At 30.2% G+C, this 15,724-nt stretch overlaps 1 protein-coding gene across 1 annotated transcript in view; it reads left to right on the top strand.

Moving 5' to 3' along the window:
• The window catches only part of LOC129948776 (protein abrupt), a 150,192-nt gene that overhangs the window by 130,989 nt on the left and 3,479 nt on the right, over positions 1-15,724 (top strand). The window contains 1 exon segment of the mRNA XM_056059789.1: positions 9,397-10,320. Coding sequence (XP_055915764.1) covers positions 9,397-10,320 — 924 coding nt within the window.

Here is a 15,724-nt window from a genome sequence, read left to right as displayed (position 1 = left end):
GCATTCAAATTTCAAAATGGTTCCTGTGTGCATATTTTCAAGATGAGAAAACGCCTGGCATAGAGTGAGTTCGGATCTGGATCTATACTTGTCTTCTTGTCACAGAGATAATAATCTATATGTTCGTTCATCCTTATTTTTGGATTATTTATATAAGCCAAATGAAGTGGTTGGACATCATCGTTTTAGAACTTTGTAAAGAATTGAAAAATGTCTTGTCTCTTATAGTCTTTTTCATTTATGCATCCCTGATGCAGAGTGTCATGTCGGTCGGTGGGTATATTTAATCTAATATAGACTAAGAATAAGGAGATCAATATTATAACCTGATGTATACCGTCATCATCTTCGGGGTCTGATATATTATTGAAATTTGTTTGCTCGTTTGGTTAGAACAATGATTCGCTGAGGTATCCTCAAATTTAGCGCTCAAAGGAATGTGTAGGAGTTACGAGTATATTGAAATATTTTGTAGAATTTGTTTCGAGATATATTTTGGAATTCATATTCAATACCGTTTGTTAATGATTAACCTTTATAAAAATTAATTAAAGGTAGATTTATGCATTCCTAAAGTATCCTTTTTGTAAATGGAAAGTAATAAACAATGCGTAGTAGCTTAAAGATTGTTAAACATTGAGTGAACAAAAGTTGAAATCAAATAAAATAAAGTATCATTTAGCTGTGGTTTTTAAGCAAAATAAAAATAGAGCCCTTAGTGATCTTGAACTTATGATAAAGCTAATTTTTTATTTGTCATTTGGTTAGTAAAAGTAATAATCCAGTTAATATAGGTTTTCACCTCAAAAAATCCAACAGTTTTGAAACTTGGCACACTTACTAAGAAATTTCTGGTGATGACCCAAAAAAAAGTCCCCAAGAATCCGACGTGAGCTCTAGTGGCAGTTAAGGGGGTATTCTGGTCTAGAAATTAAAAAAATCGATTTTTTTTTCTTTTCATATTTTCATAGTATAACTATTTTAGAATATGTCTACGAGAGGATTTTCCCAAATTCAAATTATTTTCGGAGAAATAAGTATTTTGCTGAGCAGCCATCCAAATCGGTTGGGCTGCAACTAATAGAACAAAAGACATAATGGGGTACTTTAAACGCGTTTTTCTCAGAACTGTCTTTTTGAATCTGATACCCACGATTTCTCAGGTTCTGCCGAACCGATTTACTTGAAATTTTAAGAGATTCTTCTTTAGGGACTTGTCTACGTCCGGAACTACGGCCATCCCCAAATTTTCATTTTTAATATTTTTAACAAATCGAAGAATGTTCAAAAAAATGGTAAATTTTTTATATTTTTCTTTAGACAGCCGCCATTTTGTAAAAAGAAATGTTTGTAACTTTTCCGTAGTTCCAGACATTGCGACATTATTGTAGATTAATAATCTTTTTTAGTTTTTGATTTCAGATTTCTAGGAGAGTTAAAATCGTGGGTATGGTCACGCACCAAATTTTTGAGACGCACCACTCCATGAACTGATAACTAACGGAATTTTGATTTTTTTTTTACTTTTTTATTTTTTTTGTATGCTTCTAACGTGAATAAATAATGTATAAAAAAATGTATGGTAAAATTGTTGCTTGCTTTTTTCTACAGCACTTCAAAAATTACCTAAAATTCATGTCTCTAGACCAGAATACCCCCTTAAGAGAAACACGGAGTTTGTTTCAGTTTTTCACGTTTATCTCGAAAACTAATTGTCGTATCAAAAAATGTTGTTCCACAATATTAAAGCTCATTAAATTTTATAAAAAAAAGCTCTCGTTAATTTCTTCCAATCTCTTATAGTTTATAAAATAACTCTAGCAGCAGTGAAGAGAAACTGTTTTTTTCGGTTTTTTGGGTTTATTTTTAAAACTATTTTGTGTATCAAAAAATAATCTTCTACAAAATAAAAAAAAATCCCCATACTGGAATAAAAGAAGTTATTAAATCTATTCATTGCACTCATTGGTATTGTGTGTAACCATATTGCCTATTTCTATTCCTTAAAGATGCTTTACACAAAGCAACTTATGTGTAAAACATGGTTCCCTTAAATTTGTATTCCAAAATCTAACTACAAACAAAATTCTAACTCTGACATAGTCCCTCAAAAAGAAATTTTCAGGAATATTTCTGCAACAAACAAAGCTAAAATTTGGTCTTTCAATTATCGAACTGCATAAATGATGAAAATACTAATCTAATTGAGGAATCAGAACTAGCTAAAGTGGGCAATGGAACTTCACAAGTATGCTTTTCGAAGCATTGTCCGTGCAAAAAAATACGGAGACACCCGCCTATTGCTTCCACCAGAACTTCTAACGTCGCCAAAAAAGTGCTCTAAGCAAACTACAGCTGAAAAAATTGTCTGGTTTGTTGTCTAACAAAGTATTAAGTTAGACTTTTGTCCATTTCCAATCATACTTAACCTAACCAGTTGCAGTGTATATTGCGTTTGCAAATAATTTTAGTAAACAAAATACAGCACTAATAAATCATTAAATATGTATTTGGTCAATTTTATTTTATTTAAAATACATTTAAAACATTTATTTGGACCATGTTAGCGCTTCAGATTCTGTTGGTTAGGATTGTTTCGTTTTTGAACGAAGGCCATGAAACATTAAAAATGAAGCATTTAGATGGGCCTGAAGACTAAATGTGAGAATGTGTTTGGTTTTTGCATCATTTTACACACTTTCTCACATTTAGTCCTCAGTAGCTTTTAGGCAAACCGAAAGTCAGTCTGAGATTCCCATCTTGTTAAATGGAGTATTTTTTTTGCTAAGTGTTTAAGTTTTTAGGTTTTCTCCGAGGATGCAGACATTTTGTACCCCTTCTGATCTGGCTACAATTTATAAAGGTTTTATTCGTCCAAAACTAGAGTTGAATTCTCATATTTGGGCTAGTGCTCAAATAACTTACCAAAGTCTTTTCGTCAGAATTGAAAAAAAGAGCTCTAAAGGTATACGCGATCGTTTTCTTACTGAGACATTTGGCTACTCTTGAGCACCGCCGAAAGGTCTCATACCTATCATTGTTGTATCGTTATTTTTATAAATAATCTAGTAAAATAGCCGAATGCAACCCCCCCCCCTGAACATTTCAACCGTATTACCCTAACTTCTAAAATTGCTCATCACTTAACCCTTAAGTCGAATTTCGGGTGAACTGTTAAGTACAGAGATTATTTCTTTAGCCGCACTACACGAATGTAGAATCCCTTACCATGCTCAATATTTTCCACTTATTACGATGTGCAGGCATTCAAAACTAATTGCTCTCACTGTGTTTAATCATTATAAGGCTGGTAAAAACCATCAGTTATGTCATCTTTGACACCTAAACTTTTTATTAACAAGTTTTCTGCACATTAAGGAATTGAGGAACCCCCAAGAGTAATTCATTTCATAAAAAAGTGTTTTTTCAAACTACCCGTGTTTTTCGGCATTTAAATTAAAAGAACCTTCCATTATTTACATTACTTGCACACAGGGATTATTGATACTTCAAAGTCACTAGGCTTAACCGAATTACTGTTTTATCGAAGACCAAATTCAAATACTCAAAGAACTTCTTGGTTGAAGAAATACATGCACATAATTTTAATAGCCGAATTATTTCAGCAAAGGTACCGTGAAAAAAACCAAGTGAAATAAGGACAAGTAGTACCAGTGACATGATGGTTAATGCGTTGGACTGTTATGCAAGGGGTCTTGGGTTCAATGCCTGCCTGTGCCACCTTAATTTAAAAAAAAAAAAAAATTCGCGGGTACTGCCTCTTGCGAGAAATTGACAAATCCTTCAAGAGTAATTCTTGTCATGAAAAAGTGCTTTCTCAAAATTAGCCGTTCGAATTCGGTCTAAAATTGTAGGTCCCTTCCATTCCTGACAACAGTACTCGCACACAGGAATGGTTGAGAGTTGTAAGTCACTAGGCCCTGGTTCACAACGGACTGTTACGCCACCCCATTTGATTTGAAATAAGGCCAAATTTCAAGAAAATGCCTTATTTTACTCTTGCAAAGTGTAATAAAACCGATTTCCAACACTTGGTCTTATTACACTTAAACATAGTGAAATAAAGCCAAATTGGTTATATTGAACTTTTAACAGTATGGATTGTAAATTTTTGAAAGTTGGCCTTATTTCACGGAAACTTCAGCAAATGAGCATTGATTTTACCAGCAACAATTGACACAATTCCGTCTTTTTTTGCCATTGTTGTTGCCTTCTTATAACAACGACAAAATAATGGCACGATACCTAACAAAAATCTTTCTCTTACGTACATATAGTTTATCCAACCAAGGGTTACAAATCCGTGATGTCAATGTGTTTTTCAAGGGTTACTTTTATTTATACCTACAATAAAATATTAGTTACTTACTTGCAGTAGTAGAAAACTGCATTTACTTGACGGTTTGAATGACAAAAGAAATTCTAATTATTCATTGAATGGAATTTTATTCACCTTTGTAATGTTAAGTACAAAAAAAGAAAATGAAGGGTTAACCCTAACTCAAATATCTCTAGCCCAAAAAATATATAGAGTATGTACAACAAACAATAAACGAAAAGAGATTATCATAAAAACAACGCGGAGCGGTTAAAGCATGACATGAAATTTTGTATAAAATATTGCGATATGAATATATACGAGGTCGAAAAACATATTACTATTAACCATTATTATCATTATTGTGGCAAAAGAAAAAGAAATAAAATAGTTGTTACCAATCTCAATCACCCCCAACTATCATTATGTTTAGCAAATGACAAGGTAATGCCAATAATAAAAAGGGTTGGCTTTTGCCTTATACTTTAGAGGGGTATAAAGTATAACAAATTCTTTCTGCTCTGTTATATAGGTATAAGCTATAAGCTGTAGGTACTCCCTTAACGCAATCTGAATCTGCATGCACACATAACAATAGTAAGACATTCCTGAATTACTATTGAATGTTATTATCGCGTGCTGTATGACTGTTAACAGCACCTACTACATATCTTGTAGGAAAAAAAGGTATGCTTCTTTTTCTTACCCTTGCTCTAATACTCCTCCTTGTGGCTATAGAATCTATAGATTGTACATTGTACAAGGACCATCTTCTTTGCGTCGCGTCGTCGCTCGTCGAAAAGGTGGTATAAAACTATCAAAAGAAAACTATATAATGACATGTAGATTTGCTATAAATCACTTTAAGACAAATATACCCTAAATGCATATATGCTTTAGGATTGTGTACCTATCTACATATATTGTTATTGCTATTGGTTATCGAATTCTAGAAATATTTTGGGTGTGCTTCCAAAAGGCTTCCTTCCATATTCAAACAAGCTAAATGAATTGAAAAAAAAAAGAAATGATAATAAATCTATTGAATGGGGTGTGTTTTGTATTGAAATACGCTAATATTGATGTTCGTAGATGTTAAAAACTAAAATTTAGGCTGATGAATATTTCTTGAATTACATACATTCTATTCTTCCCTTGCTCACACCTTTCCTTAGACCACAAAAAATAAAACCTAGAAGTTTCGTAAATTGATTAATAATCATAAGTTTTACCGACTAATGGTGTACAAGGTGTACGACTATAAAAAGAAGTTACATTATAGTTACGATTGAAAAAATTGAATTATTATAGTATTGAATTTTTATGGTAATGGGTTGAAAGGAATTCGAAAATGAACAGGGTCATTTAATTTGTGTTTTCGAAAGAAAAGCTTATGACGAAACCACCCAAAGCGATACATTTTGATTCGCATTTTATTTCATTCTAAAGTTTGTATAAGAAGACAATATCATTCAAAGTACATTTTTTAAAGCATTTCCTACTAATTTGCCCTTGACAAAATAATAGAAACGATATAATGGTTAAAATTGTAGAAACGAGTTAATGGTTAAAATTTTTACTAATCCTTAAAAACACGGTCGTTGCTCATTTATTTTAAATAGCATAATCGCATCCTTTAATATAGTATTAACCACCTTGATAAATGTCCTTGTCTTTGGCTCTGCAGATTAGTTCATCATCAGCTAAGTTCATCCCAGACATATTCCGATTTGTCAAATTGAAAATTTTGACTTTTCTCGACGTTTCAAGGTCCCTAGAGTCGAAATAAAAGGTTTTTAGAAAGATGTCTATGCGTGCGTGTGTTTTTTTCGTCGTCCATAGCTCAAGAACCAGAAGAAACGTCGACTTGAAATAAATTTTTTATACAGATAATAATGCAAAAAGAGCTCTAAAGAAAATTGCGTGGGTGGCTTTTTTTTACCAAAGCAGTTTAAAAAAAGATACAACCTTAAATATCTATGAATCAAAACGCTAGAAACTTGAATTAAATTTTATATCATGTTATTACTTTTTATAAATCAACCTCGTCACCTCGAAAATTTTACAAATACAAAATGATTTTATCTCCAAAACAATTTTGTGCAACGAAAAATAATGTTTTTAACATCTGGTAAGATTTTGAGAAAAATCGAATTGACAGTTTTTTGTATAAAAAATAAAAACCTAAGAAAAACATTATTAAAAGTTGGTAAAAATTGAATTTGGACTCAAATATCTTTTCAAAATTTTGAGGTTGTGGCTTTAACCTGATTTTTACTTATAAGAAGTATTGTTTTCAACATTCTGAAAAATTTTGAGGAAAATCGAATTGTCAATTTTTTTTGTACAAAAAATAAAAACTTAAACAAAAAAATTAATAAAAGTTTGTAAAAATTGATTTCGACTGAAATATCTTTTCAAAACTTTGAGATATTGGCTTTAAACTCCTTTTTTTATTTCAAAAAATATTGTTGTCAACATTCAGCACAATTTTGAGAAAAATCTAATTGACAGTTTTTTTTACAAAAAATAAAAACTTAAAAGAAAATTTAACAAAAGTGGGTAAAAATTGATTTTCGACTCAAATACCTTTTTAAAACTTTGAGATATTGGCTTTAAACTACTTTTTTCTTTTAAAAAATAATGTCAACATTCAGTAAAATTTTGGGAAAAATCGAATCGACAGCTTTTCTTATAAAAAATAAAAACTTAAAAGAAAATTGAGCAAAAGTTGGTAAAAATTGATTTTCTACTCAAATATCTTTTCAAAACTTTGAGATTATGGCTTCCAACAAATTTTAACGTATAAGAAATATTGTTTTCACTATTCGGAATAATTTTGAGAAAAATCTAATTGATAGTTTTTTTTAAGAAATGCTTTCGACTGAAAATCAATTTAAAAAAAAAAACTAAATTTTCAAACTAAACTAGTTGTTGATATGAAAAAAAAATGTTGGTAATATTAAAATTTTGAAGAATAATACTAAAAACTTTTTTGAACCCAACACGAAATCCTACAAACTCTTAAGCAAGAGAAATCGACAGACGGGATGGGAAGTTATCAGTGTGGGTCGCATCCCATCCTCTTTTTTTTAAAATCAAATAATGTAAAAGTGTTCTGAAAATTATACTCTTTCTAGAACTTTTATGAGTGCTTCGGTTTATTATCTTGCGTGAATCCTTATTAATTGGTCCACAGTACATGTTTTTTATTCCTTTCAAAAATTGGCCTCGATCTCAGATGGTGAAAAAAACAAGCCAACACTCAAAATGCTTCCACCAAAATCTTTAACTACCATCTCTAAGGATTTTTTCCATCTTATCTAAACAGACCATCAAAAAAACTCTTAATTCGATCCCAAATACTCGGAGATGATATTGAAGTATTTTGGCAACATTTTTGAAATCGTTCCTATTATTTTGTCCATCATTGTATTTTAATTGAAACTTAAAACTAAGATAATTTCAACTACTTAAAAGCAAACAAAATTAAAATCTTTAGTCAAATATTAGCATCATCTGCCTAGATTACCGATATAGAATTATTTAAAACAGAAGACAAATCATTTATAAATAAATAAACAGAAACGGACCAAGGTTACTCCCTTGAGGTACACCACAATTGAAACTTAAGAAAACTTTCTCAACATACGATAATTGATGGTATTCCATTAGAAATTCCGACGAATTTCTTGATGTAAGATGACTATACACTTGGGTGTTTAAAAACATATGGCGATTCATTTTTAGATCACACTCAGTATAGAAAAGTATTGAGAATACAAAAAGTTTGAAAAGTCACAAAATCTTATTGCAGTTTTTGGTTAACTTTAAGCGTCTCATCACTCTTCGATAAATTAAACTTCAACCGGGCTTTATTCTATGTTCTATTATTTAGATAAAAAGAACTTCTTGTGTTTTGCAATCTACACTTGAAAACGTTTACCAGAAAATTGAAGATTAGTGAAATGTGTAAAACAATTAAAAACAAAAGTCTATCAAAACGCAAGTGTTTTTTCTTTTAAGTACCACGAACATTTTTCTAAAATCCAATGTGTTAGGTTCCGTCGTCGTCGTTTTCTGAAGCTTCGAAAAAAATTCTCTCATAAGCATTACCCTAAATGATTTCAAAAGATTTGTTTTCTTTCTGTTGAAAATGGTATTGTTATTAACCTTATTTAGATCAACAAAAGGATGCCATAATATTTTTATATTAAAATTGTATTTATAATTTGCACTATTTATATAGAAATTGGTAAAATGCATTTTATTCAATTAAAGTTTAATTTGCACTATTATAACAATACATTTAAAAAAGAAACATTCAATTAAATTACTCATTAATTAAATAACGGCCGTGATCTCTTAAAACAAAAAAAAAAACACTATGTTTTTGTTTTCCAAATTTTTGTATAAAATTAAAATCAAAAAAATCCTATAAATCTCATTGTACAATTGGCGAAAAATTAATACTTTTTTATTAAAACGATAAGAACTGAATAATAATATTAATAAGAAACAAAAATTGGCTTATTTAAAAATTAATATTACATAATAAGAAACAAAAAATTGGCAATGGATACTGAAACAAAAAAAATAAAAATTTTAACAAATTGTAAGTCTTAATAATACAAAAAAAAAACACTAAATGTGAGTGAAAAAATACACGTACAAAAATTACAAAATATAAATTAAAAATTCAGTTCTGTTGTTGTTGGTTGTTGAGATTTTGTTGATGATTGCAGCAAATTTGTGTCATCTTCAACATTAAAACCAGAAAAATTAAATTAGATCAGGGTCGGAAAGTGCTCGAATGCGTGACTGCTGAATGAACTTTTTAGATTAAAACAAAAAAATAAAAAACATACCTAGAATACATAATACATAATCTACTTATCTATATATATATTACCTATATATCTCACATTACATATCAACCTACATATAATAAAATCAGCTCATTCTCTAAACAAATCAAAAACAAAATTAATAAAATGTTCACTTAAAAATGAATGTGTTTCTAACACTGCGATCCCTTGCTGTCTAACGGTTTGCAGATATTCAAAACAAATACGGATTAATGGCCAATGTCAAGGAGGAGCTCGTTGACAATTACCCAACATCAGATGAGCAAAATCTTAAAAATTTTTCATCATCTTCACCATCAGCAGCGGATGTACATTCCAATGATATTCCCAAATCCGAATGCAATGGTGTCGAAAATAACATCGATAAGGAAGCACATTTAAATCGTCCGAAATCACTTCCACAAGCTCTCAGATCTTCGTCGCCGGAAAACTCCTCGAATGAGTATTCTAATGATTCATCATCGTCAGCAATGTCCTTGACTGTTAAACACAATAACAATAATAATAACAATAATACTCAGAGTACTGATCCAACATTGTTCCATTCGTTGGTGCAACACCATCATCATCAGCAGCATCAACAACAAAATAATCAACGCCAACAACAACAGCATCATCAACAACAATTTATGCAACGGCATCATCATCATCAACAAGACAATAAACGCAACCTAAGCCAGCTACAAATCGACGAGATACAATCTCATCAGCAGCAACTTACAGCGAATCTTTTTATGGCCAGAACCATAGCTCTAAGTCGATCGAGAGATTTTCCTGAAATTCTGCAAAATACAACAGCAGCAGCTGCAGCTGCTGCAGCCGCAGCTGCCGCATCAACAACAGCAACAGCCGCTGCCGCCAGTAGTAATTATCTGCTTCCTTGTCCATTGTGTGAGACTCCATTGGAGCAGAGGGTATTTAGACAGCATTTAGATCGGCACTATCCACGCGACAGTCCTGTTTGTCCTGTTATTGAATGTGGGCGTAGGTTTGCCCATCCCAATTCGGTGCGCAATCATATGAGAATAAAGCACACGTTGCAGTGGGCCAAAATGAAAGCTATGCGCTCGTCCGGTGGTCCGTTTTCTGGAATACCGGACTTTAAATGAAATTGTGAGTGCGGCTAGTTGACGACCATTGTAGGTTAAAGTAGAAGAGATGTTTGGGCAATGTCATGACTGTCATAACTTTTTTTTTTCTGTGCCTAATCAAAATTGTGACGGGAATCAAAATTGAATTTATTTATATTGAATAAAATTTTCTTTTAAATTTGAAGAAGGGACAAAGAAAGGGTCCAAAAACCGCAACTATTGATCATAAGCATAATCTGACATATTTTTGTATGATAATTTGCCATTTAAATCCTTATCTCGGGTGATATTCAAAGGCTTCTTTCTTGCGCACTTAAATTCTATAGGAAATCATACAAATTAAGCAGTCGTATCATTAAAAAATCACTTTACTTTAACATATTCGTTTAATGTTTAGCTTTTACATATTAAATTTAGTCACTTTTGAAACTTGTCACTACGCCATTGCTAAAAATTGAACGATATATGCTTTAACAGCCCATTCAAATTGTTACAATTCACTACAAAAATGCACCACAAAAATGTACTACCTGGTATGTAAGCAGAAGCCACTTTTGGCATTTATCATCTTTTGACACTTAAGGTAAAAACTACTCGTGTTAAATTTCATCACAAAAATGCACTATCTGCTATTTGAGCAGATGTCACTTTTGACGCTTGTAATCTTGTTATCTTTTGACACTTGACAAGTGAAAACTACGTCATTGTTGCAAATGGAACGATACATAATTCAACAGCCCATTGAAATTGTTAAAATTCACTACGAAAATGTACCCTCTATTTTAACAGAGGCCACTTTTGACACTTATTTGACGCTATGTCATTACATGCTTCAACAACCCATTGAAATTAATAAAATTCCTGGTATTTGAGCAGAGGCCAATTTTGGCATTTATCATCTTCTGACACTTGACAAGTAAAAACTAAGTTATTGCTATAAATGGAACGATACATATTGTACTTTTGTTAAATTTCACTACAATAATGCACTATCTGCTATTTGAGTAGATGTCATTTTTGACGCTTGTAAGCTTGCAATCTGTTGATACTTGACAAGTGAAACTTACGTCATTTCTAAAAATGGAAACATGACACTTTTAATCTTTTGACACTTGACAAGTGAAACCTACGTCATTGTAAAAATGGAACGATACCTGCTTCAACAGCCCATAGAAATTGTTAAAATTCCCTACAAAAATGCACTAATCTCTATCTGAGAAGATTTCATTTTTGACGCTTGTCATCTTTTGACACATGAAATTGTTAAAATGTACTATATGCCATATAAGCAACGAAACAATCACAATCTTGCAAGAAAAGTTTTCAGACCGTATTATTTCTTAGAAATGTAATCAAATTTCAAAACCAACGTTGACAAAAAATTTAAATTAAAAAATTCAATTACAATTCAAAATTATAGTAAATTGAAATTAAATTGAAGAATTCAAATTACTAATTACATGTAATTGAAAAACGTCAATTACTAACCATTTGAATCTGTGCATAAATATAATTGAAAATAAAATTATTGATCAAAATAGCAATAATAATTATTTCCTCCAGTAATCATTACACAAAAATTTAATTTAACATTACTTTCGTCAATTATATTTTACGCGACATCACAAAATAATTTCCTGAAATTTAAGGTAATTTTAATGCGTAAATACGGAAATTAATAACCTTGACTTGAATCTGAATAAACCAATTACAATTTTTAATTATACATGTAATTAGTAAGGGCCTTTTTCAATTACATGTTTTTACAATTTCAATTAGTTGTAATTAAAATTAAAGAAAGGTCAACTATTTATAACTTGTTATTGAAATGTAGTTGTGAAAAGTAATCATTATTTGCCAACATTGTGGGAGACCAAGATCTTCTGATTTAACAGCTTAAGACTTTCTTACTACATTTTGAAGTTGTCTAAGATATAAAGACGCTAAATTGGCCTTGTGAAATTTCATAAAAAGATGGCATTCCTTTTTCTATATTAAAATAAACATCCATTGATTTTTTTCAAAAAATGTTTTTTTTAATATCAAAGTAAAAGTTTTATAGTTACATTATTTTATTAAAAAAAAATGTAAAAGGGGTAAAATTATTATTTATCAAATGACATTGTCCTCTCATTTCTATTATCCCGTTTTTACTAATGTATTTTTTTAGAATTTCATACGAAATAATATTTATTTTATTTTTGCAACTAGCTTTGATTAAATCAAAAAAAAAATATTAAAGTCCTATAAAAATGAATTGTTATGTTCCTATTAAATAAAACAGAAATAAAACTATCTAGTGTATTGTATTGTAGATACAAAAAAAACATAAAACTATTGTAACATTCTTAAAATATATATATATACATATATATATATATATATATGAACAAAAGAAAGAAAACTATCCTATTAGTTTGTAAGATTATCCTAAAATACATGTTTAAATGTATATTTAAATTATTGAACTTTTAAAAATAAATTAAAATAGAAATTATAATAATAACAAATATGAAATCAAAACTACAAAACAAAGATGAAACTATGTATATTATAAGAAATAAACAGTATTAAAATAATTGTAGATAAAACAAACTGTAGAATATAGAAATTACAAAAAACAAAAAATGAAATATAGTAATTTAATTTATATAATAAACAAAAAAATAAAAAACAAAAAACAGAAACAAAATAGAATGTGCCTGCATACTAGTAATTTTAGAGAAAAAGAAAATAATGACAAAATTGTAAACATGAATATATTATAAACAAAAATATTAAGTAGAACTTTTTAAGGAGCTCAATTTTTTGATATGTAAGATTTAAATGAAATTTTCATTTTTTTAATGAATCTTTGAAAGAAATACTATTTTGTTTTACGACTGAAAGAAAATTAATTCTTAAACGCGATGTCTTATAGGGATAGCTTTGCCAATTTTTTTTTTAAATATCGGACCATTAAAAAAAATAACTATAATTTATGCCTGGAAAATGATTAGTTTTTGTCCTTAAGGTCCTTTTTTAATTCGTAAATTTACAGAAAAGCTCATATTGTTACCCCAACCGTATTAATAACATGAAAACATCAATTTTTAAGGCTTCCGTCTTTACGTGAATCACAAATTAATTAATCGAATTCAAAACTTTTTCAAAAGCAGCCTTCAATGTTTTTTATTCAATCTATTAAAATTTAAGTTAGATTTAAAGATTGTTCCAAAAAGTTTATATTTTTACAAAAAATATCAAAAGTGTTAAAATTTCTAGAATCGCCCAAAAAACAATGGAAAAGGAAAACAAGTTTTTAGGGAATAACTTAAAAAATCGATGTGTATGCAAGTTTCCAAATACCATCTATACACAATCATAACTGAAACATCGAACGAATTTATTTTTAAGACGTGTGGTTTTCAATCTGGTAATACTTGTTTGAGTGTTGCTCTTTTTGACAGCTTTCACTTGATATAAGCTCAGTTTGGTTTGCCCATTTTATAAAGATTATTATTATTTTATATGGTATGCGCTTTATAGCCAACTTTAGCGAATTATCTCGCGTCGTCATGGGCCTGTGGTGTGGCCTTCAGGTTCGTGTGATTTGACATCACTGGGCACGTAGGCCCGAAGCCTACCTTACAGGTGGTCGTAAAAGGTCATGTTTTAATTTTCGTAGGAATTCCCTTCAATTCAAAACATATCGTTTTGCGTTAGAGGATATGACTCCCCTTATATTTTGAATTATTTATTTTTGTAACTGTGTTGCTAAAAATACTACTCTTAACTGAAGACTGGTCCAAAAATCCATGAAATCCTGCCGTATGCCAATCGCTTAGCACAAAATCATTATTTTTTGACCAATTAACGATCCAAGGGAGGTCATATGAGCCATAAAGCTTATACAATTAAGCTGTATAAGTAAAGATTTCCTGTAAAGATTTGTAAGTAATTTAACAATATTCACCAAAAAGCGGCTTAAATAAAAAAAAAACAACTAAAATCTTTGTTTTCACACAAATTCAAATTGGAAAAATCGTTATTAATGCTTTAAATTATCTTTATAAGGTCTTTTCTAAGTAAAAGAGAAAATATTCAAATTCTTAAGAAGTACCCATGAATAAAAGATCGCCAATTTGATACTAAGCAGCCTTCAAATTTCTGAAACTCGTCTGTAATTCCTTCTTATTTTATTTTGACGCACATAAATAGTGTAAGGCTCGTTTCACACTACACGGTTTTGACCGTACGGCAAAAAAACCGACGACGATATTTTGTAAGAGGCCGCGAATAAGAGCATATACGCTTCCATATTATACGGTCATGGCAAATGTCGGGCCGCCGTGTATTAATCGTCTACTGCCACTACAGTATACGGCAGCCGGACGGTGCGATAAACTTAGTGCCGTACGTGACGAAACGCATGTTTTCACATCATACGATTTTATTCGTGCGGCAGAGTTCGATCATATAAAACTAAACCTATAAAAAAGTATACTAAGCACAAGAACCCTTCATATATCGTGGTTTACCGTACTGTTAAAACCGTATAATGTGTAATTAGGCAATGATCCACTTTATGCCCTCCGGTTTTTTGCCGTACGGGCAAAACCGTGTAGTGTGAAACGAGCCTAAGGCTTTCTTAAAGTGTTTTTTTTTTCAAAGAAGGAAAGATAGAGCGGCCCATGTGATTGACAATATTCGTCGCGTTATTGCCTCGGTAGCAACTTGCCGAAATCATGCTTAATACATAATGGCAAATCCTTATCTTTGCAATTAAGCTCAGGTATTGGCCATAACATTGTATTGTATTCGTTTTATTTCTTCATAATAACCGCACGTCTAAGTTAAATAAATCTTTTACTAGGTCCCTTCAAAGATTAAACAACAGTTTGGGTTATAAGAAACAATCAACAAAATTAAGGCTTTTAAGGACTTTTTTTCTGAACTGAAATTACAGGAACAAATATTAACTTATTCATATCCAGGCAAAACTTATTTATACCTGCTCTTTTCACGAATTCACATGACAATTTAAAATGAATTAAGTTTAGTCATAATAAATAATAAAACTTTAATTTTAACATTTTATTTTTCATAGGTTAATTTTCAAAAATAGCTTTATGTTGAAACAACAAAACAGTATCCTTTAAAATTAAAAAAAAAATTACACATACGTAATCAAGGTTCCTATTAATAAAACTCTAATAAAAGAACAAACTACCAAATGTTTATAATTAAATAAAAACTTTTTTTAGTATCAAAAGTCTCGAAAACAACAAACAAACAAAAAATAATACAAATAGTATTTACATAAATAAAACTCAGTGATATAATTTTAATTGAATCTTTTTAATTTACATAAATTAAATTTTAAGTTAAAATTTTTATTAGTCAAGAACAAAAATACATAAATGTAATTCTTCTGGAAAACTGAG

Source organism: Eupeodes corollae, chromosome 3 (genome assembly GCF_945859685.1).
Source record: "Eupeodes corollae chromosome 3, idEupCoro1.1, whole genome shotgun sequence".
Classification (NCBI taxonomy): domain Eukaryota; kingdom Metazoa; phylum Arthropoda; class Insecta; order Diptera; family Syrphidae; genus Eupeodes; species Eupeodes corollae.
Note: the sequence above shows the minus strand (reverse complement) of the source record. Positions and strands in the feature narration are given on the sequence as shown.